The sequence below is a fragment of the Zea mays genome, chromosome 2 (genome assembly GCF_902167145.1).
Source record: "Zea mays cultivar B73 chromosome 2, Zm-B73-REFERENCE-NAM-5.0, whole genome shotgun sequence".
Classification (NCBI taxonomy): Eukaryota; Viridiplantae; Streptophyta; class Magnoliopsida; order Poales; family Poaceae; genus Zea; species Zea mays.
The window spans coordinates 170790603-170813886 of record NC_050097.1 but is presented as its reverse complement, the minus strand read 5'-3'; the positions used below and the strand labels follow the sequence as shown (position 1 = coordinate 170813886).

The window sequence follows — 23284 nt, the reverse complement described above, 5'->3', positions numbered from 1 at the left end:
AGCTCGAGCCCGAAGAACTTGTCTTCCAGGCGCCGAACCTCGTCGCAGTAGGCCTCCATCTTCGGGTCGCGGCAGTGGGAGTTCTTCATGACTTGGTCGATGACGAGCTGCGAATCACCGCGGGCGTCGAGGCGTCTGACCCCTAGCTCGATGGCGATCCGCAATCCGTTGACCAGAGCTTCGTACTCGGCCACATTGTTGGACGCCGGGAAGTGGAGGCGCAGCACGTAGCGCAAGTGCTTTCCGAGGGGCAAGATGAAGAGCAGGCCCGCACCGGCCCCCGTCTTCATCAGCGACCCGTCGAAAAACATGGTCCAGAGCTCCGGTTGGATCGGAGTCGTTGGTAGTTGGGTATCGACCCATTCGGCCATGAAATCCGCCAACACTTGGGACTTGATGGCCTTCCGAGGGGCGAACGAGATCGTTTCGCCCATGATCTCCACCGCCCACTTTGCGATTCTGCCCGAGGCCTCTCGGCACTGGATGATCTCCCCCAGGGGGAAGGATGACACCACAGTCACCGGATGGGACTCGAAGTAGTGTCGTAGCTTCCGCCTTGTCAGGATCACAGCGTACAGCAGCTTTTGAACTTGTGGGTAGCGGATCTTGGTCTCGGACAGCACTTCGCTGATGAAGTAGACCGGCCTCTGAACGGGCAATGTATGCCCTTCCTCCTGCCTCTCGACCACAATCGCGGCGCTAACCACCTGAGTGGTCGCGGCAACGTAGACCAAGAGGACTTCTCCGTCCACCGGCGGCACCAAGACCGGCGCCTTTGTAAGGAGTGCCTTCAGGTTGTCGAGGGCTTCCTCGGCCTCTGGGGTCCAAACGAAACATTCGGCCTTCCTTAAGAGGCGGTACAGAGGCAGACCTCTTTCGCCGAGGCGTGAGATGAAGCGGCTCAGGGCCGCGAGGCATCCCATGACCCTATGTACCCCTTTTAAGTCCTTGATGGGTCCCATGCTGGTGATGGCCGCGATCTTCTCCGGGTTGGCCTCGATGCCTCGCTCGGAGACGATGAAACCTAGGAGCATGCCTCGGGGCACCCCGAAGACACACTTCTCAGGATTAAGCTTGACTCCTTTCGCCTTGAGACACCGGAATGTCACTTCAAGGTCGGAGAGGAGGTCGGAAGCCTTCCGAGTCTTGACTACGATGTCATCGACGTAGGCCTCGACCGTGCGACCGATGTGTTCGCCGAACACATGGTTCATGCACCGCTGGTACGTCGCACCTGCATTCCTCAAGCCGAACGGCATGGTGACATAGCAGTACATGCCGAACGGCGTGATGAAAGAAGTCGCGAGCTGGTCGGACTCTTTCATTCGGATCTGGTGATACCCTGAGTAGGCATCGAGGAAGGACAGGGTTTCGCACCCAGCAGTGGAATCCACGATTTGGTCGATGCGAGGCAGAGGGTAGGGAACCTTCGGACATGCTTTGTTGAGACCAGTGTAGTCTACACACATCCGCCATTTCCCCCCTTTCTTCCTCACAAGCACAGGGTTGGCAAGCCATTCGGGATGGAATACCTCTTTGATGAACCCTGCCGCCATTAGCTTGTGGATCTCTTCGCCAATCGCTCTGCGCTTCTCCTCGTCGAATCGGCGCAGAGGCTGTCTGACGGGTCGGGCTTCGGCCCGAATATCCAGCGAGTGCTCGGCGACATCCCTCGGTATGCCGGGCATGTCCGAGGGACTCCACGCAAAGACGTCGGCGTTCGCGCGGAGAAAGTCGACGAGCACTGCTTCCTATTTGGGGTCGAGCCCGGAGCCGATCCGGATTTGCTTGGTGGTGTCGCCACTGGGGTCGAGGGGGACGGCCTTGACCGTCTCCGCTGGCTCGAAGTTGCCGGCATGGCGCTTCACGTCTGGGACCTCCTTGGAGAGGTTCTCCAGGTCGGCGATGAGGGCCTCGGACTCAGCGAGGGCCTCGGCGTACTCCACGCACTCCACGTCGCATTCGAACGCGTGTTTGTACGTGGGGCCGACAGTGATGACCCCGTTGGGGCCCGGCATCTTGAGCTTCAGGTAGGTGTAGTTGGGGACGGCCATGAACTTCGCGTAGCATGGCCTCCCTAGCACGGCGTGGTAGGTTCCTCGGAACCCGACCACTTCGAACGTCAGGGTCTCCCTTCGGAAGTTGGAGGGTGTCCCGAAGCAGACTGGGAGGTCGAGTCGCCCGAGGGGCTGGACGCGCTTCCCAGGGATGATCCCGTGGAAGGGCGCAGCGCCTGCTCGGACGGAGGACGGATCGACGCGCAGGAGCTTGAGGGTCTCGGCGTAGATGATGTTGAAGCAGCTGCCCCCGTCCATCAGGACCTTGGTGAGCCTGACATCGCCGACAACGGGGTCGACGACGAGTGGGTATTTCCCCGGGCTTGGCACATGGTCGGGGTGGTCGGCCCGGTCGAAAGTGATGGGCTTGTCGGACCAGTCTAGGTAGACTGGCGCCGCCACCTTCACCGAGCAGACCTCCCGGCGCTCTTGCTTGCGGTGCCGAGCCGAGGTACTCGCCGCATGCCCTCCATAGATCATGTAGCAGTCGCGGACCTCGGGGAACCCCCCTGCTGGGTGATCTTCGTTCTTGTCGTCGTCGTGGGCCCTGCCACCCTCGGCGGGTGGCCCGGCCCTGTGGAAATGACGCCGAAGCATAACGCACTCCTCGAGGGTGTGCTTGACGGGCCCCTGATGGTAGGGGCACGGCTCCTTGAGCATCTTGTCGAAGAGGTTTGCACCTCCGGGGGGCTTCCGAGGGTTTTTATACTCGGCGGCGGCGACAAGGTCCGCGTCGGCGGCGTCGCGTTTCGATTGCGACTTCTTCTTGCCTTTCTTCTTGGCGCCGCGCGGAGCAGACGCCTCGGGGGCTTCTTCCGATGGGCGGCCCTGGGGCTGCTTGTCCTTTCGGAAGATAGCCTCGACTGCCTCCTGGCCAGAGGCGAATTTGGTGGCGATGTCCATCAGCTCGCTCGCCAGGTCGCGGCAAGTGGTGCCGGCGAGGAACGCGCCGATGACATCCGAGTCGGTGATGTTGGGCAGCTCGGTGCGCTGCTTCGAGAATCGCCGGATGTAGTCCTGGAGCGACTCCCCCGGCTGTTGCCGGCAGCTTCGAAGGTCCCAGGAATTCCCGGGGCGCACGTATGTGCCCTGGAAATTGCCAGCGAAGGCTTGGACCAAGTCGTCCCAGTTGGAAATCTGCCCCGGAGGCAGGTGCTCCAACCAGGCACGAGCAGTGTCGGAGAGGAACAGGGGGAGGTTGCGGATGATGAGGTTGTCGTCATCCGTTCCACCCAGTTGGCAGGCAAGGCGGTAGTCCGCGAGCCACAGCTCCGGTCTCGTTTCCCCCGAGTACTTTACGATAGTAGTCGGGGGTCGGAACCGGGTCGGGAATGGCGCCCGTCGGATGGCCCGACTGAAAGCCTGCGGACCGGGTGGTTCGGGCGAAGGACTCCGATCCTCCCCGCTGTCGTAACGTCCCCCACGCCTGGGGTGATAGCCTCGGCGCACCCTTTCGTCGAGGTGAGCCCGACGGTCGCGTCGATGGTGCTCGTTGCCGAGGTGGCCCGGGGCCGCAGGCGCGGTGTTGCGCGTGCGCCCGGTGTAGACCGAGGCTTCCCGCATGAATCGGGAAGTCGCGGCATGAGGTTCCGAGGGATATCCTTGCCTTCGGGATGCAGTGCTCTCGGCCCGCCGGGCCGCGGCGCCTTCCAGGAGATTCTTGAGTTCTCCCTGGATTCGCCGACCCTCGGTGGTTGACGGCTCCGGCATCGCGCGGATGAGCATTGCTGCGGTTGCCAGGTTCTGACCGACCCCGCTGGATGCGGGCGACGGCCTGATCCTGACGTCGTTGGCGACGCGGTGCTGGAGACCTTGGGGCAGATGACGTATTTCTCCGGCCAGGGGTTGGCCCACCCATGCCTGTCCGACGTCCCGACGGATCGGCTCAAGCGCTCCCGTTCCCTCGTTGAGCCTGGCCTGCGCCTCACGGACTTGCTCGAGTTGTGGGTCGTAACCCCCCGCCGGAGCGGGGACCACAGCTAGCTCCCGTGGGATGTCGGCGCGAGGCACCGGCCTAGGGAGATCACCATCCTCCGGCATGCCAAGATGGTTGCCTTCGGTGGGATTCCCTAGCTCGATGTGGAAACATTCGCGGCTTGGGCCGCAGCTCTCGTCGCCAAGGCTGCGGCTTCCATCGGAACAGTCGGACAGACAGTAGTCACATGCGGCCATGAAGTCCCGCACGGCACTGGGGTTGCCAAGTCCGGAGAAATCCCAACCGATGCTGGGGTCGTCATCTTCCTCGGACCCAGAGGGCCCGTAGGTCGAGACGTCCGTCAGTCGGTCCCAAGGCGACCGCATACAGAACCTCAGTGGGGTTGCACTCGCCTCAATGAGAGCGCCCGCCAAATCGAGGTCGTTTGGCGGGTGGAGGCCGAGTCGAAATGACGCAAGATGGGAGTTAGTCGTTACCTTTTGGTCGACGAGGAGCGACGTAGTCACATCGGGGACTGGTTGCGCCGTCATCTCTGGTTCGAGGGCGACGTCCTGCAGGCTTTCCGCGAGCGCGCCGGCGTCGTCTTCTTGCTCAGGGTCAGCGTGCCGCGGGGGGACGGCGCTCGCCTCCGTCTCGAACACGAGGTCGACGTCCGGCGTGCCTTCCGTCGGGGCGTCGGGGGCGTCGATTCGCTCGACGGCTGACGAAGCGCGGCCTTCCGTCTGGCCTTGACGGCTCCGCCTTCCCCTCCGTTGGCGGGGGAGAGAACGGAGCAAGCCCGAATATAGCTCTTCCACCACGCGGGGAAGACGTCGTCGATTCCGCCGCCGGCGGGCGGGTTGTCGGCCGCCATTGTCGTGGTCGCACGGCGGTGGAAGAAGTATCATGTCGTAGCTGCCGTCGAAGGACATGAACTCGAGAGCCCCGAAACGAAGCACCGTCCCGGGCCGGAGAGGTTGCTGGAGACTGCCCATCTGGAGCTTGACGGGGAGCTATTCGTCAGCACGCAGCAGGCCCCTACCTGGCGCGCCAACTGTCGGCGTTTCGAGACAGGGGGGTCCCTAAGCCGACGAGTGAGTGTGCTGCGTGCCCCAGCCCAGATGGGTCGAGCGCGTGGGCGAGCGCGGAGGGGGGAGAGGCGAGGCGGCCGGAGCCGAGCGTGAGAGAGGTGGAAGTCCCGCGGCCTTCGTGTTCGTCCCGCGCCCAGGTCGGGTGCGCTTGCAGTAGGGGGGTTACAAGCGTCCACGCGGGTGAGGGAAGCGAGCGGCCCCAAGAGAGCGCCTGTCCCGTCCTCGGTCCCGCGCGGCCAACCTTCTCTGAGAAGGCCCTGGTCCTTCCTTTTATAGTCGTAAGGAGAGGACCTAGGTGTACAATGGGGATGTAGCAGAGTGCTACGTGTCTAGCGGAGGGAAAGCTAGTGCCCTAGGTACATGCCGATGTGGCAGCCGGAGAGATCTGGGCATCCTGCTGGCGTGATGTCGTGGCTATCGGAGGTGCGGCGGAGCCTGATGGAGGGACAGCTGTTGGAGCGGTCGAGTCCCTGCTGACGTTGTCCTGCTGCCGTAAGAGAGCTGGGGGCCGCCGTCGTCATAGAGCTCGTGGAGCGCCATCATTGCCCCTCTGGCGGAGCTGGCCGAACGAGACGCCGGTCTTGTTCTCCGTGACCCGAGTCGATTCGGGGTAGGATGATGATGACGTTTCCTGTTGACGTGGCGGTCTGTGCTCTAGGCAGGGCGACGTGGGGTTTCCTCCGAAGCCGAGGTTGAGTCTTGCCTTCAGTTGCCGTGGCCGAGCCCGAGCCAAGGGGTCGGGCGAGGCGGAGGTCGTTCGGCCGAGGCCAGGGCGGAGTCCGAGCCCTGGGGTCGGGCGGAGCGGGGTTCGTCGTCTTCCGGGTCTTAGCCCGAGTCCGAGCCCTGGGGTCGGGCGGAGCGGAGTTCGCTGTCTTCCGGGTCTTAGCCCGAGTCCGAGCCCTGGGGTCGGGCGGAGCGGAGTTCGCCGTCTTCCGGGTCTTAGCCCGAGTCCGAGCCCTGGGGTCGGGCGGAGCGGAGTTCGTCGTGGCGCCCTTGGCAAGGCCTGATTGCCTGTCAGACTCACTCTGTCGAGTGGCACTGCAGTCGGAGTGGCGCAGGTGGCGCTGTCCTTCTGTCAGACTGGCCAGTGGAGCGGTGGAGTGACGGCGGTCACCTCGGCTCTGCCGGGGGCGCGTGTCAGGATAGAGGTGTCAGGCCACCTTTGTGTTAAATGCCCCTGCAATTTGGTCAGTCGGTGTGGTGATTTAGTCAAGGTTGCTTCTGAGCGAAGCCAAGACCTTGGGCAAGCCGGTGATGTGTCCGCCATAAAAAGGGGGCCTCGGGCGAGACGGAAGTCTCTCGAGGTCGGCTGCCTTCGGCCGAGGCTAGGCTCGGGTGAAGCGTGATCGAGTCACTCGTGTGGACTGATCCCTGACTTAATCGTGCCCATCAGGCCTTTGCAGCTTTATGCTGATGGGGGTTACCAGCTGAGAATTAGGCGTCTTGAGGGTACCCCTAATTATGGTCCCCGACACCAAGTATATTAAAATATGTTACTGAAGCAAGCAATAAAAGAAATCTAGATTACTACTACCTTCAAATGAATCAATGGTGTACGAATGTGAATTGGTAAATTTCTAAAATCTACACACTACAGCAGCAAAGCAGAGGGAGCCCAAATACCCTCACTGCCTCAGCATACTCAAGTTCTCAAACAATACAACAAATTACAACATTAAACACTTCAGCAAGTACTTGAGATAAAAGCAAAGTTTATTTCTAACAGGTCTGCACTCCAAATACACGGAATTCAGATCGAACACACAGAGATCGGTCACGTGATAATACAATATGCTAAATTAGCTCAACATCCCAAAGCTGCTGCAACAAGCTCAGATTAGCCATATAATATAAGACCTTGAGGAGCACAATATCGTCGCGGAAGAGCTGCAACCTCTGTCAGGGTGCAATGCGACGATGGAGTTATCGTCGTTGGTGGCCTCGTCGACGACAAGGCGGTTCGATGACTTTTTTCTCTCTAGTATCGCCGTCGAGTAGACCTTCTTCTCTCTAGTATAGCAGTAGCAAATTGGTTTAGATTATATTTACTTCTCATTCAGTACTGGATGAAATCAACATGCAGCTACCGCATTAGAAGATTAGAACAGATAAAACTGTAGATATCTTTTGATATAAAACTCACATGGCTTATTCTTGACTCAGCATTATTCTTCCTTGTTTCCCCTGGAACTATGTTGTGACTGGCCTTTGACTCCTTTCCATTCTGCAGGCACTTGTATTTCCTTCTAGTCAGGCACCCACGCATCACTGCAGCAACATATGATAACACATGATTAGATAGATCCAGTACTCTAGGGTAATGTTAATATGCCAATTTTTATCATATTAATTACCAGACTGAAGAAGAATGATATGATTTAGTTGATCATTAAACATGTTAGCTGCAAGTCGACGCCTAGTGTACTTCTGTATTAGAACAGCTGCCCTCCATCTCTTGACAAGATTATCAAAGTGTATTCTTGCTCTTTCACCACGTATAACTGCAGTTTGGAAAGTCAAGAAAATAAGATAAAATAAACAGCATTTGTCAGCCGATAACTAAAATAGGAAGAGTATGATAGATGTTCATAGTATTAGAATTCAGAAATGTTTTGAACAAAAAGAAAATGAAGTATATTACATGATTGCAAATTCATTGCTGCTTTCTTGAGTCGTTGATATCCCTAACGAGAATGCATACCCCGGAAGTGTTTCTGAATACGGAGGGTTCCATGAAGCATCTGTATTTTAGCATTTTCCAGTGCAGCAACCTACAGAATAATCAAGATTAGAAACCACACATAAAATATAGCAGCTGTGATCGAAAATTAAACCAAACTATTAAAGCATTTTGTATGCTAGTGCAGCTGGTCGTTGCATTGTACCTGTCCTGTACGGAAAAACAATTTTGTGTAGCCAACTTGATACATTTCAGGGGGGATGTTCAACTGTTGCAAAACAGCAATTGAAACACTAAGTGGGTCTTGAGATGCAATCGAACGCAAGAGAAGAAACCCATATCTGTGTATTATTGAACAAATAGCAAGTCAAGTGACGCACAGTATCAAACAAAATAAAACAAGTAAATTTTTGAAGTCAGATTCTACGAATTAGCAACCTTTCAGCAAACTGTTGGTGAGTGATCCTAGTTGGATAGCATGTTCTTGATATCCGGACAACTTCAAGCACCCCACAGCATTTAAGCTGGTGCAAGATAAGATCATGCTCGAATAACCTGGGAAGTTGTTTGCTATTTGGTTGAATGCATCGAATAAAATGTGGGGTTGTACTCTCCAACTGCTGCATCAGCTTGAACAGTTGAGGCTGAATACACAGCAGAGCATTGGGATGGCTAAATGTAATACAACTTTATATAAGAATGATAAGGCATTAAGGTATTATTATGAACAAAGAATCAAAAGAACTACCAAGAAACTGTATACAACTTATATAGACCAAAAGCATAGAGATCTAGAGAACCATTTTTGACAATATTTACTGTGAAGATGAAAGAATGGAAGATTTGAATCAGTACCTTAAATTTCGTGACAACACTTTGTTTCTGTGTATCCATTACTGAATGCCATGACAGACTTGATTTATTCTGAGAATCAGCAACCATGACAGAGGCAAAATGTTTTGGAAGTTCACATTTACATGATGATAGTAGTTGGATCGATTCAGAGTGTAGTGGATCTCTGTTCTTCTCCAGGAACCCAGCTGTATCATATGTCACCTGGAATGAAAATCAGCCAATCAGGACCACTATCATGTTGCATATAGAAGAGCTACAACAGCAAATTAGTATATAATCAACTATTGAATGGGCAAACTTGCAGATCTGGAGGATGTTGAAGATTAGAAATAGCTTAAAGATAAAACAAGACAGAATTCACCAACCTCCCCTGCATAATGGCAAATCTTAAATGTGCCTTCTTGCGGTGTATGTGCTTGAGCATTGTTTATGTTTGCTTGAAAATCTTGCGCCGACGAAAGTGCCATGTTGTGCTCTACCATCCCTGGATAATAAAATGGGAAATGGTATGCAGGTGGAGTTCCTGAAGTATCATTATGGCCTTCGCTGCTTCGCTCCATATGCATGTTAGAGGAAGAAAACCATACCATAGGGTACTGCGCAGGCATCTCAAAAGCTTCTTTGTTCCGAATATTTACATCAGTACCGGTGTCACTTCTATCGGTTGCGCTAGAGCAATTACCCTGGTTATCCAAGGAATCTAATCGGCTGCCACCCCTTTGTAATTCGCTGTCAAATGAGCTGGTGGCTGGGGTGCTTGACTTGACATATGCTAGAAATGCAGACGACTCGGCAACCCTCAGGTTAGTTTTTATAGGGCGTGAAAACGCTCTTCTCGGAGAGGCTGGCAATTAAAATAATTTATCAGAAAACAGATAGAGAAATAAAGGTGATTAACAATACAAGACCAGATATTCCAGGGCAGAACAAAGGTCCGGCTGAAACATCTTACATTTTTGACTGGCATCTAGGGCAGAGCCTGGAACACCCTCCATCTTTTCTCTCTGGTCGGGCTCAGCAACTGAAGGATTAGACTGAAACACGCAAAGAAGTGGAAGGGCATTTAAACAAGTATATTGTTAGCATGTCATCAACATACAACATAGAGCCAAAAGGGCAGATCTTTGTGGCAACATCAAACAACAGAACTGGAAACATCTAGACAAACAAAAAAACTGGACTGCAACAATCTTCCAAATGGGTGCTTGGTTCATTACCTCGTATTCAAGTTGCTTTGAGGTGCCTGTTTCTTGATTCGTGTTTCCTTTAGGCCTATCGTCGGTCTCGTCTGAGAGGAGGGTGGTGCTATTGGTATTGGCATCGCTAGGTTCTGAGAGCACCAACTCGAAGTTGTCATTGAAGAAGTTTTTCTCGGGCAAACCAAGCTGCCAACACCAGCACTCGATTTAAAGAATAATTCACGGCGGTACATCAACGCCTACGAGCATCTCAGCCTAGAGCATGCTTCTAAACGCAGAGGTTAAGGTGAGTCAGCATAGTGCCCTTTACCATCCGTCTCCGCCGCCACACATGGGTCCAAAGGTTCAGCAGCTCATTCGTGCGCAGCGGCTTCACCAGGTACTCGGCGGCGCCAAGCCGCAAGCACTTGACAACAACAGACACCTCGTCTCTGTTGGACATCACTGCACGGTTCCATCGAACAGGAGGATGGTCACAGCAAGCACAATCACAGTAGCTACAAGAGTTACAGAGTTTATGATAGCTACAAGCCTAGGAGGCTACGGAAGCTGTAGGTGAGAGAGCTGACTAACAGATACACAAGCTGGCCGTAGAGACAGAGCCAAGGCCTGGCCTGGGCAGTGCCGGTGTGGGTGCCTGGGGCCTGGGCGGTGCCGCTCGGCCGCGGAGGCGAAGCGCCGGCGGAGGGCGGTGGCCGGGCGCGCTGCGCGCTGCAAACGAAGGCGTGGAGCCGTGGAAGGTGGAAGGGCTGGGGCACCTGGCTCCCAGCACGGACGCACGATGATCTCCTGGCGGCCGGCGCAGTGGCTCTCATCTCGCAAATGCGGCGCACGCCTAGTTTCTGTTTGAGGAATCGGGGTTCGCCGATGCTGCGCTCGCCTGAGACCCGACCTGCTCGGCCGCGAAGCCCGTCCACGGAACGAACGAACGAACGAACAACCTCAGTCTAGAACCGGACTCGACTGATGAGTAATGACTAACCCGATCCAACCCAATCCACTTGAATCCAGGCGCAAAACAGTAGTGTTGTCGTCGCTAGGGAGACGAAGAAGAACCGCGACGCAATGCTCACCTGCCTCCTGGAATTCCCCCGATCCTGGACGGATACAGCAGCAACCGACCGGGGCTGCCTCCGCGTGCGTCGTCCCACTCCTCCACGCCCCACGGAGATCCAGAGGTCCCTCCTCCCTCTCGCACGACGGCGGTGGAGGGGGCGGCGGCGTACGAGTGAGGGCAGGGGAAGGGAGGGGGAGGCCTTGAATCCTGGACGCGTCCGCAGGGGTGTTCTCGAATCCTGTCACCGCGGCGCGGGACAGGGGGAGCAGGGGCGGCGGGTGCGAACAGGGGGAGCAGGGGCGGCGGCTCACGCGGGGTGGGATAGGGGGAGGCGGGGGACGAACGTGGGCGTGGAGACGAGGACGAACGTGGGCGTAAGCAGGGGCGGACGGTGTAGATTTACAGAAGTCATTGGACGGTGTAGATTCACCGAGGGCAGAACCAGGGGAGGCAGCCTACCCCTTGCAGCCTTAATAGGTAGTATAGATTGACTGCATACGAGAGACTTAAGCTACATTGGTGGATATTATCAGTGTTTTGACGTGAGGGTCTTAACCAATAAGTAATTTTTGTGCTACATGCTCCGGTCCAGATAGATGATGCAAGAAGACACAAGATTTATCCGGGTTCAGGCAAGAGAAGGCACTGCTTTTCTAACGAGGGGTAATATTTATATTATTTTGCACCTAGATGCTCGTAGTAAGGGATAAAAGCTAGTCGAGGTAAAGAGCAGGTCCCAAGTCTCTAAGTGTGATTAAGGTCGACGTTAATATCAGGAGTGAAGTGAGCCGTGAAGTGTCGTGTCCCTCCCCCTCTGAAGGCCCCCTGACTCCCTCCTTTTATAATCACAAGGAGGAAACCCAGGCGTACAGATGTTGCTACTGGAGGTGCGCCCGAAGCCCTGTAGCAGCATGGTCGAAGGAATGGCCTTCAGAGGGGACGTGTTCGAGCCCTGTAGCGGCACGACTGGTGGGATGGTGAAAGTCGCCTAGGGGGTGAATAGGCAAATCTGAAATTTATAAAGTTTAAGCACAACCACAAGCCGGGGTTAGCGTTAGAAATATAAACGAGTCCGAAAGAGAGGAAAAACAAATCAACAAAGAAATAAAGCGGATGAACACGGTGATTTGTTTTACCGAGGTTCGGTTCTTGCAAACCTACTCCCCGTTGAGGTGGTCACAAAGACCGGGTCTTTTTCAACCATTTCCCTCTCTCAAACGGTCACCTAGACCGAGTGAGCTTCTCTTCTCAATCAAACGGGACACTAAGTCCCTATAAGGACCACCACACAATTGGTGTCTCTTGCTTTGATTACAAGTGAGTTGAAAACAAGAATAGAGGAAGAAGAAAAGTGATCCAAGCGCAAGAGCTCAAAAGAACACAAAAGTCTCTCTCTCTAGTCACTAATTTGTTTGGAGTGATTCCGGACTTGGGAGAGGATTTGATCTCTTTGTTTGTGTCTTGGAGTGAAGTCTAGAGCTCTTGTATGAGGTCTGATGGCTGAAAACTTGGATACATTGAAGTGTGGTGGTTGGGAGGTATTTATAGCACCAACCACCAAAGTGACCGTTGGTGAAGGCTTCTATCGTATGGTGCCAGCCACATCACCAGGCCGTTGGGTTTCGACCGTTGGAGCTTCTGACAACGGGGCCACGGGACAGTCCGGTGGTGCACCGGACAGGTCCTGTTCACTGTCTAGTGCGCCTTCTGGCGCCTGCTCTGACTTCTGCGCGTAGGTGCGCTGTTCACTGTTCACTATAGCGTTGCAGACGACCGTTGGCGTGGACGACCGTTGCTCCGCTTGGCATACCGGACAGTCCGGTGCTACACCGGACAGTCCGGTGAATTATAGCAGAGCGGCCTCCCCGAATTCCCGAAGGTGGCAAGTTTGGAATGGAACTCCCTGGTGCACCGAACACTGTCCGGTGCGCCAGACCAGGGCTGTCTTTGGGTTGTCTTTTGCTCTTTTTATTTGAACTCTTTCTTGGACTTTTTATTGGTTTGTGTTGAACCTTTGGCACCTGTAAAACTTATAATCTAGAGCAAACTAGTTAGTTCAATTATTTGTGTTGGGCAATTCAACCACCAAAATCATATAGAAAAAGGTGTAAGCCTATTTCCCTTTCAATCTCCCCCTTTTTGATGATTGATGCCAACACAAACCAAAGCAAATATATAAACGCAGAATTGAACTAGTTTGCATAAGGTAAGTGCAAAGGTTACTTGGAATTAAACCAATATATATTCTCATAAGATATGCATGGATGCTTTTAACATTTTGGACCACGCTTGCACCACTTGTTTTGTTTTTGCAAATTCTTTTGGAAATTCTTTTCAAAGTCTTTTTGCAAATAGTCAAAGGTAAATGAATAAGATTTTGAGAAGCATTTTCACGCTTTGAAATTTTCTCCTCCTGTTTCAAATGTTTTTCCTTTGACTAAACAAAACTCCTCCTCAATCAAATTCTCCTCTTAGTGTTCAAGAGGGTTTTAGATATTAATTTTGAAAGAGGTTATACCAATTTTCAAATTTCTATCAAAAATAAGATACTAATTGAAAAACCTTCTTTTAATACAAATTTGAAAGACTACATTTTTGAAATTGGTGGTGGTGCGGTCCTTTTGCTTTGGGCTAATATTTTCTCCCCCTTTGGCATGAATTGCCAAAAACGGATATTTGTGAGTAAAATATAAGCCCTTACTCAAACTTTCTCCCGCTTTGGTAAATAATATAGGAGTGAAGATGATACCAAATTGGAGAGGGGTGTGGAGCGACGGCGAAGGATGAGTATTTCGATGGAGTGGAGTGGAAGCCTTGTCTTCGCCGAAGACTCCATTTCCCTTTCAATCTATGACTTAGCGTGAAATACACTTAAAAAACACATTAGTCATAGCACATGAAAGAGATGATCAAAGGTATATAAATGAGCTATGTGTGCAAGGAGTCAATCAAAGTTCCTAGAATCAAGAATATTTAGCTCATGCCTAAGTTTGGTAAAAGTTTTCTCATCTAGTGGTTTGGTAAAGATATCGGCTAATTGTTCTTTGGTGCTAACATATGCAATCTCGATATCCCCCTTTGTTGGTGATCCCTCAAAAAGCGATACCGAATGGCTATGTGCTTAGTGCGGCTGTGCTCAACGGGATTATCCGCCATGCGGATTGCACTCTTATTATCACATAGGAGAGGAACTTTGGTTAATTTGTAATCATAGTCCCTAAGGGTTTGCCTCATCCAAAGCAATTGCGCACAACAATGGCCTGCGGCAATGTACTCGGCTTCGGCGGTAGAAAGAGCTACAAAATTTTGTTTCTTAGAATCCCAAGACATCAGAGATCTTCCCAAGAACTGGCAAGTCCCTGATGTGCTCTTTCTATCAATTTTACACCCTGCCCAATCAGCATCTGAATATCCAATTAAATCAAAAGTGGATCCCCTGGGGTACCAAAGGCCAAACTTAGGAGTATAAACTAAATATCTCAAGATTCGTTTTACAGCCCTAAGGTGAACTTCCTTAGGATCGGCTTGAAATCTTGCACACATGCATACGGAAAGCATAATATTCGGTCGAGATGCACATAAATAGAGTAAAGATCATATCATCGACCGGTATACCTTTTGATCTACGAATTTACCTCTCGTGTCGAGGTCGAGATGCCCATTGGTTCTCATGGGTGTCTTGATGGGCTTGGCATCCTTCATCCCAAATTTGGTGAGTATGTCTTGAATGTACTTCGTTTGGCTAATGAAGGTGCCCTCTTGGAGTTGCTTGACTTGAAATCCTAGAAAATACTTCAACTCCTCCATCATAGACATCTCGAATTTTTGAACCATTATCCTACTAAACTCTTCACATATAGATTTGTTAGTAGACCCAAATATGATATCATCAACATAAATTTGGCATATAAACAAATCATTTTCAATAGTCTTAGTAAAGAGAGTAGGATCGGCTTTGCCGACTTTGAAGCCATTAGCGATAAGAAAATCTCTTAGGCATTCATACCATGCTCTTGGGGCTTGCTTGAGCCTATAAAGCGCCTTAGAGAGTTTATAGACATGGTTAGGGTACTCACTATCTTCAAAGCCGGGAGGTTACTCAACATAGACCTCCTCTTTGATTGGTCCATTGAGGAAGGCACTTTTCACGTCCATTTGATAGAGCTTAAAGCCATGGTAAGTAGCATAGGCAAGTAATATACGAATTGACTTAAGCCTAGCTACGGGTGCATAGGTTTCACCGAAATCCAAACCTTCGACTTGTGAATAACCCTTGGCCACAAGTCGAGCTTTGTTCCTTGTCACCACACCATACTCATCTTGCTTGTTGCGGAAGACCCACTTGGTTCCTACAACATTTTGGTTAGGACGTGGAACTAAATGCCATACCTCGTTCTTAGTGAAGTTGTTGAGTTCCTCTTGCATAGCCAACACCCAATCTGAATCCCTTAATGCATCGTCTACCCTGTATGGCTCAATAGAAGACACAAATGAGTAATGTTCACAAAAATGAGCAACACGAGATCGAGTAGTTACCCCCTTATGAAGTTCACAGGGTGATCTCGTTGTATTGCTTGGTGGACTCTTGGGTGTGGCGGTCTTGGACTCTCATCATCTTCCTTGTCTTGATCATTGGCATCTCCCCCTTGATCATTGTCCTCCTCTTGAGGTGGCTCATCTTCTTGATCTTCATTTTCATCATCTTGAGCTTGATCCTCATCTTGGGTTGGTGGAGATGCTTGCATGGAGGAAGATGGTTGATCTTGTGCTTGTGGAGGCTCTTCGGATTCCTTAGGACACACATTCCCAATGGACATGTTCCTTAGCGCTACGCCCGAAGCCTCTTCATCATCTAGCTCATCAAGATCAACTTGCTCTACTTGAGAGCCGTTAGTCTCATCAAACACAATGTCACAAGAAACTTCAACTAGTCCAGTGGACTTGTTAAAGACTCTATATGCCCTTGTGTTTGAATCATATCCTAGTAAAAAGTCTTCTACATCCTTAGGAGCAAATTTAGATTTTCTACCTCTTTTAACAAGAATAAAGCATTTGCTACCAAAGACTCTAAAATATGAAACATTGGGCTTTTTACCGGTGAGGAGTTCATAGGATGTCTTCTTGAGGATTCGGTGAAGGTAGATACGGTTGATGGCGTAGCAAGCGGTGTTGATTGCTTCCGCCCAAAACCGATCCGAAGTCTTGTACTCATCAAGCATGGTCCTCGCCATGTCAAGTAGAGTTCTATTCTTCCTCTCCACTACACCATTTTGTTGTGGCGTGTAGGGAGAAGAGAACTCATGCTTGATGCCCTCGTCCTCAAGAAATCCTTCCATTTGTGAGTTCTTGAACTCCGTCCCGTTGTCGCTTCTAATCTTTTTTATCCTTAAGACGAACTCGTTTTGAGCCTGTCTCAAGAATCCCTTTAAGGTCTCTTGGGTTTGAGATTTATCCTGCAAAAAGAACACCCAAGTGAAGCGAGAATAATCATCCACAATAACTAGACAGTACTTACTCCCGCCGATGCTTATGTAAGCCATCAGACCGAATAGGTCCATGTGGAGTAGCTCAAGCGTCCTATCGGTCGTCATGATGTTCTTGTGTGGATGATGAACACCAACTTGCTTCCCTGCTTGACATGCGCTACAAATCCTGTCTTTCTCAAAATGAACATTTGTTAGTCCCAAAATGTGCTCTCCCTTTAGAAGCTTATGAAGATTCTTCATCCCAACGTGGGCTAGTCGGCGATGCCAGAGCCAACCCATGTTAGTCTTAGCTATTAAGCAAGTGTCAAGTTCAGCTCTATTAAAATCAACTAAGTATAGCTGACCCTCTAACACTCCCTTAAAAGCTACTGAATCAACACTTCTTCTAAAGATAGTAACACCTACATCCGTAAAAAGACAGTTGTAGCCCATTTTGCATAATTGAGAAACAGAAAGCAAATTGTAATCTAATGAATCTACAAGAAAAACATTGAAAATAGAATGGTCAGTTGATATAGCAATTTTACCAAGTCCTTTGACCAAACCTTGATTTCTATCCCCGAATGTGATAGCTCGTTGGGAATCTTGGTTTTTCTCATAGGAGGAGAACATCATTTTCTCCCCAGTCATGTGGTTTGTGCATCCGCTATCGATGGTCCAACTTGAGCCCCCGGATGCATAAACCTACAAAACAAGTTTAGGCCTTGTTCTTAGGTACCCAAATGGTCTTGGGTCCTTTGACATTAGAAACAAGCACCTTGGGTACCCAAACACAAGTCTTTGACCCCTTGTGTTTACCCCCGACATATTTGGCAACTATCTTGCCTGATTTGTTAGTAAGCACATAGGAAGCATCAAAAGTCTTAAATGAATTGTTATGATCATTTGATGCAATAGGAGTTTTCTTCTTAGGCATTTTAACATGTGTAGAACGCCTAGAGCTAGAAGCCTCATTCTTATAAATAAAAGCATGATGAGAATGAGTCTTCTTTGCATGAATTCTCCTAATCTTATCCTCAGGATAACCAGCAGGATATAAAATATAGCCCTCATTATCCTGAGGCATGGGAGCTTTGCCCTTAACAAAATTAGACAATCTTTTAGGAGGAGCATTAAGCTTGACATTGTCTCCCTGTTGGAAGCCAATGCCATCCTTAATGCAGGGCGTCTCCCACTATAAAGCATGCTACGAACAAATTTAAATTTCTCATTTTCTAGTTCATGCTCGTTAATTTTAGCACTAAGTTAAGCTATGTGATCATTTTGTTGTTGAATTAAGGCTAGGTGATCATGAATAGAATCAACATTAATATCTCTACATCTAGTGCAAATAGAAACATGCTCAACGATAGATGTAGAGGGTTTGCATGTATTTAATTCAACAATCTTAGCATGTAAAATAGCATTCTCATCTCTAAGATTGGTGATACCATCATTGCAAACATTCAAAACTTTAGCCTTAGCAATTAATTTTTCATTCTCAATCTTAAGGCTAGCAAGAGATTCATTCAACATGTCAATCTTAGCAATTAGACTAGCATTATCATTTCTAAGATTAACAATTGAATCATCACAAACATTTGATTTCTCAACCTTAGCAATTAATTTGACATTTTCATTTCTAAGGCTAGAAATAGTGTCATGGCAAGTGCTTAGCTCACTAGTCAATTTTTCACATTTTTCTACTTCTAGAGCATAAGCATTTTTAACCTTAACATGCTTTTTGTTTTCCTTAATAAGGAAGTTCTCTTGACTATCCAAGAGTTCATCCTTCTCATGAATAGCACTAATCAATTCGTTCAATTTTTCCTTTTGTTGCATGTTTAAGTTGGCAAAAAGAGTGAGCAAGTTATCCTCATCATCACTAGAATTATCCTCATCACTAGAAGTTGCATACTTAGTGGAGGATCTAGATTTTACCTTCTTCTTCTTGCCGTCTTTTGCCATAAGGCACTTGTGGCCGGCGTTGGGGAAGAGGAGACCCTTGTTGACGGCGATGTTTGCGGCGTCCTCGTCGGAGGAGGAGTCGGTGGAGCTCTCGTCGGAGTCCCACTCCCGGCAAACATGGGCATCGCCGCCCTTCTTCTTGTAGTATCTCTTCTTTTCTCTTCTCTTTCCCTTCTTGTCGTCGCCCCTGTCACTATCACTAGATAATGGACATTTAGCAATGAAATGACCGGGCTTACCACACTTATAGCAAACTTTCTTGGAGCGAGGCTTGTAGTCCTTTCCCTTCTTTTGTTTGAGGATTTGGCGGAAACTCTTGATGATGAGCGCCATTTCCTCGTTGTCGAGCTTGGAGGCGTCGATGGGGAGTCTACTTGATGTAGACTCTTCTTTCTTCTCCTCTGTCGCCTTGAATGCGACGGGTTGCATCTCGGGTGTGGAGGAGACGCCTTGCTCGATGATTTTCTTGGAGCCTTTGATCATCAATTCAAAGCTCACAAATTTTCCTATCACTTCCTCGGGAGACATTAGTTTATATCTAGGATCACCACTGTCGGGGACCATAATTAGGGGTACCCTCAAGACTCCTAATCTCAGCTGGTAACCCCCATCAGCACAAAGCTCCAAAGGCCTGATGAGTGCGATTAAGTCAAGGCTCGGTCCACTCAAGGGACACGATCTCGCCTCGCCCGAGCCCAGCCTCGGGCAAGGGCAGCCGACCCCGGAGGATTTACGTCTCGCCCGAGGACCCCCTCAAGCAACAGACACACCTTCGGCTCGCCCGAGGCCCAGTCTTCGCCAAGAAGCAACCTTGGCCAAGTCGCTACGACGACCGACCGTATCGCAGGAGCATTTAATGCAAGGATGGCCTGACATCTTATCCTGACGCGCGCCCTTCAGTCGACAGAGCCAAAGTGACCGCAGTCACTTCGCCGCTCCACTGACCGGCCTGACAAGAGGACAGCATCGCCTGTGCCGCTCCGACTGCTGTGCCACTCGACAGAGTGAGGCTGACAGCAGCCAAGTCCGGCCTCGGGCGCCATAGGAAACTCCGCATCGCCCGACCCAAGGGCTTGGACTCGGGCTCGGCCCCGAAAGACGACGAACTCCGCCTCGCCCGACCCCAGGGCTCGGACTCGGGCTCAGCCCTGGAAGACGACGAACTCCGCCTCGCCCGACCCCAGGGCTCGGACTCAGCCCTGGCCTCAGCCGACGGTCTCCGCCTCGCCCGACCCAGGGGCTCGGACTCGACCTCGGCCTCGGAAGACAGACTCGACCTCGACCTCGGAGGAGCCTCCGCCTCGCCCAACCCAGGGCTCGGACCGACCATGTCACAGGAGGCGCCATCATTACCCTACCCCAAGCTAACTCAGGCTACGGGGAACAAGACCAGCGTCCCATCTGGCTCGCCCCGATAAACAAGTAATGATGGTGCCCCGCATGCTACATGACGACGACGGCTCTCAGCCCCCTTACGGAAGCAAGGAGACATCAGCAAGGACTCGACGGCCCCGACAGCTGTCCTTCCGCCAGGCTCCAGCGCCCCTCCGACGGCCACGACACCACACGAACAGGGTGCCAAAACCTCTCCGGCTGCCACGACGACATGTACTTAGGGCACTAGCTCTTCTCTGCTAGACATGTTAGCACACTGCTACACCTCCCATTGTACACCTGGACCCTCTCCTTACGCCTATAAAAGGAAGGTCCAGGGCCCTCTTACAGAGGGTTGGCCGCGCGGGGAAGGACGGGACGACGCGCGCACAGGCCTCTCGCTCCCTCTCGCGCGGACGCTTGTAACCCCCTACTGCAAGCGCACCCGACCTGGGCGTGGGACAAACACGAAGGCCGTGGGTTTCCCCTTTTACGCCTGTCTCCCCCCTTCGCGCTCCGTCTCGCGCCGACCCATCTGGGCTGGGGCACGCGGCGACAATTTACTCGTCGGTCCAGGGACCCCCCGGGGTCGAAACGCCGACAACCACGAATTAATTGAACTTGAGTAGGATTAAGAAATACAAGTGATCTTAGAATAACCTTGACCATTTCATGGTCATCCCATTTGGTGCTCCCGAGGTTGCGCACTTGGTTCACCAAGGTTTTGAGCCGGTTGTACATCGCTTGTGGCTCCTCCCCTTGGTGAAGCATGAATCGACCGAGCTCCCCCTCGATCGTCTCTCTCTTGGTGATCCTTGTCACCTCATCTCTTTCGTGCGCGGTCTTGAGCACGTCCCAAATATCTTTGGCGGACTCTAACCCATGCACTTTGTTATACTCCTCTCGACTTAAAGAGGCGAGGAGTATAGTTGTTGCTTGGGAGTTAAAGTGTTGTATTTGGTCGGCCTCATCCGAGTCATAGTCTTTATCCCCCACCTGTGGTACCTGCGCTCCATACTCAACAACTTCCCATATGCTTTTGTGGAGTGAGGTTAGATGACCTTTCATTCTAGCACTCCACATAGAATAATCTTCACCCTCAAAGACAGGTGGTTTGCCTAATGGAACAGAGAGTAACGGAGTATGTTTAGGAATGCGAGGATAGCGTAGGGGAATCTTACTAAACTTCTTGCGCTCATGGCGCTTAGAAGTGACGGATGGCGCGTCGGAGCCGGATGTAGAAGGTGATGAAGAATCGGTCTCGTAGTAGACCACCTTCTTCATTTTCTTTTTCTTCTCGCCGCTCCGATGCGACTTGGTGTGTGAAGGGGATCCCTTCACCTCGTTGCCGGACTCTTCCGATGGAGCCTTCCCGTGGCTTGTGGCGGGCTTCTCACCGGTCACCATCTCCTTCTTGGCGTGATCTCCCAACATCACTTTGAGCGGTTAGGCTCTAATGAAGTACCGGGCTCTGATACCAATTGAAAGTCGCCTAGAGGGGGGGTGAATAGGCAAATCTGAAATTTATAAAGTTTAAGCACAACCACAAGCCGGGGTTAGCGTTAGAAATATAAACGAGTCTGAAAGAGAGGAAAAACAAATCAACAAAGAAATAAAGCGAATGAACACGGTGATTTGTTTTACCGAGGTTCGGTTCTTGCAAACATACTCCCCGTTGAGGTGGTCACAAAGACCGGGTCTTTGTCAACCCTTTTCCTCTCTCAAACGGTCACCTAGACCGAGTGAGCTTCTCTTCTCAATCAAACGAGACACTAAGTCCCCACAAGGACCACCACACAATTGGTGTCTCTTGCTTTGATTACAAGTGAGTTGAAAACAAGAATAGAGGAAGAAGAAAAGCGATCCAAGCGCAAGAGCTCAAAAGAACACTAAAGTCTCTCTCTATAGTCACTAATTTGTTTGGAGTGATTCCGGACTTGGGAGAGGATTTGATCTCTTTGTTTGTGTCTTGTAGTGAAGTCTAGAGCTCTTGTATGAGGTTTGATGGCTGAAAACTTGGATACATTGAAGTGTGGTGGTTGGGGGGTATTTATAGCCCCAACCACCAAAATGACCGTTGGTGAAGGCTTCTGTCGTATGGCGCACCGAACACTGTCCGGTGCGCCAGCCACGTCACCAGGCCGTTGGGTTCCGACCGTTGGAGCTTCTGACAACGGGGCCACCGGACAGTCCGGTGGTGCATCGGACAGGTCCTGTTCATTGTCCGGTGCGCCTTTTGGCGACTGCTCTGACTTCTGCGCGCGTAGGTGCACTGTTCACTGTTCACTGTAGCGTTGCAGACGACCGTTGGCGCGGACGACCGTTGCTCCGCTTGGCACACCGGACAGTCCGGTGAATTATAGCGGAGCGGCCTCCCCGAATTCCCGAAGGTGACAAGTTTGGAGTGGAACTCCCTGGTGCACCCGACACTGTCCGGTGTGCCAGACCAGGGCTGCCTTTGGGTTGTCTTTTGCTCTTTTTATTTGAACCCTTTCTTGGACTTTTTATTGGTTTGTGTTGAACCTTTGGCACCTGTAAAACTTATAATCTAGAGCAAACTAGTTAGTTCAATTATTTGTGTTGGGCAATTCAACCACTAAAATCATATAGAAAAAGGTGTAAGCCTATTTCCCTTTCAGATGGCCCTTGTCCTTGCGTCGTCTTTTGTTCAGGAGGTCGTCTGATCCCTGTAGTTTGATGGGGCAGAGAGCTGAGGCTGGGCTCGGGAGCATGAGTGTGTGCCCGAGCCCTAGCCTATACAGAGGTGCGGATGTCGAGTTGAAGTGGTTATTACAGTGCTCGGCATGGTCTCTTGCGAGATTCACGAGAGAGTATATGGCATTTAATGCGCTTCTACTAGGGCAGTTGGTCGAAGCCGAGCTCGGGTGAGATGGAGATGTCTCCCGAGGCCGAGGCCTTGACCAGACGTTACATGTCTCGCTTGGAGTGGTTGAAACAGTGTTCGGAGTGGGGGAACAGTGTCTGGTATTCACATCTTGTGCATCATCATGGGCGGTGAAAGTAGATTAGACCATAGTCGTGTCGTTCTTTATTTACTTTGGCGCCCTCAGAGGGGCAGGTGAACGTACGAACACACGTTTTGGAACTAGAGTGGTTGGCTGAAGCGGGTAGCTCCTAAGCGTCGTCTGAGGCGCCCTCAGGCGAATCAGAAATGTGCATCTCGCCCGAGACTGGCCTCGGGCAAGTCGCGGTTATGTTTCCCGCTCGGAGGTGGCCTCGGTCGAGCCGTGGCCTCGGGTGAGTTCATGACTAGGGTCTCCCTTTCGGAGTTGGCCTCGGGTGAGGCATGATTTGGATCCCTTGCCTTGGTATGGTCGGGAGCGTGTTTTGCTCATATTCCCTTCTTACTCAAACGTCTAGGAATTTTTAGGGTTGTGATCTGGATACCCGTATTATGGTACCCGAGAGATACAAAACAAGTTATATTGAGACTATAGTAGGGTGCCCGTGCGTTGCAACGGAACCGAATAATAACACGATAACTTACATGTCTCTGTTGTATGTTATAGATATGTGCCCGTGCGTTGCGACGGAAGTAAAAGATTTGTATGAAACATTAATACGGAACGACAAATATCACTATAATATGCAAAATCCATGTG

General features: G+C 51.0%; 1 protein-coding gene and 1 pseudogene across 2 annotated transcripts; both read right to left on the bottom strand.

Moving 5' to 3' along the window:
* Positions 1 to 7423: 7423 nt before the first annotated feature.
* On the bottom strand, positions 7424 to 8383 carry LOC103644049 (myosin pseudogene; annotated as a pseudogene). Its single transcript, NR_163419.1, has 4 exons — positions 8182 to 8383; positions 7949 to 8084; positions 7705 to 7834; positions 7424 to 7564 (listed from the first exon to the last, which is right to left on the bottom strand). The product of NR_163419.1 is annotated as a myosin pseudogene (transcript).
* A 233-nt stretch (positions 8384 to 8616) lies between these two features.
* Positions 8617 to 10612, bottom strand: LOC103644048 (uncharacterized). Its single transcript, XM_023301751.1, has 5 exons — positions 10371 to 10612; positions 10108 to 10294; positions 9816 to 9983; positions 9551 to 9632; positions 8617 to 9442 (listed from the first exon to the last, which is right to left on the bottom strand). Exons 1-5 carry the CDS (start codon positions 10610 to 10612, stop codon positions 8922 to 8924), a joined length of 1200 nt encoding a protein of 399 aa, XP_023157519.1. The 3' UTR covers positions 8617 to 8921.
* Between the last annotated feature and the right edge of the window lie 12672 nt (positions 10613 to 23284).

Coding starts and splice junctions, on each gene's coding strand:
- LOC103644048 (XM_023301751.1), bottom strand. CDS start 10,612: ATGAGAGCCACTGCGCCGGCCGCCAGGAGATCATCGTGCGTCCGTGCT. Junction 10,295..10,370: donor TACGGCCAGCTTGTGTATCT/GTTAGTCAGCTC, acceptor TAACTCTTGTAG/CTACTGTGATTGTGCTTGCT. Junction 9,984..10,107: donor TGTGGCGGCGGAGACGGATG/GTAAAGGGCACT, acceptor TGGTGTTGGCAG/CTTGGTTTGCCCGAGAAAAA.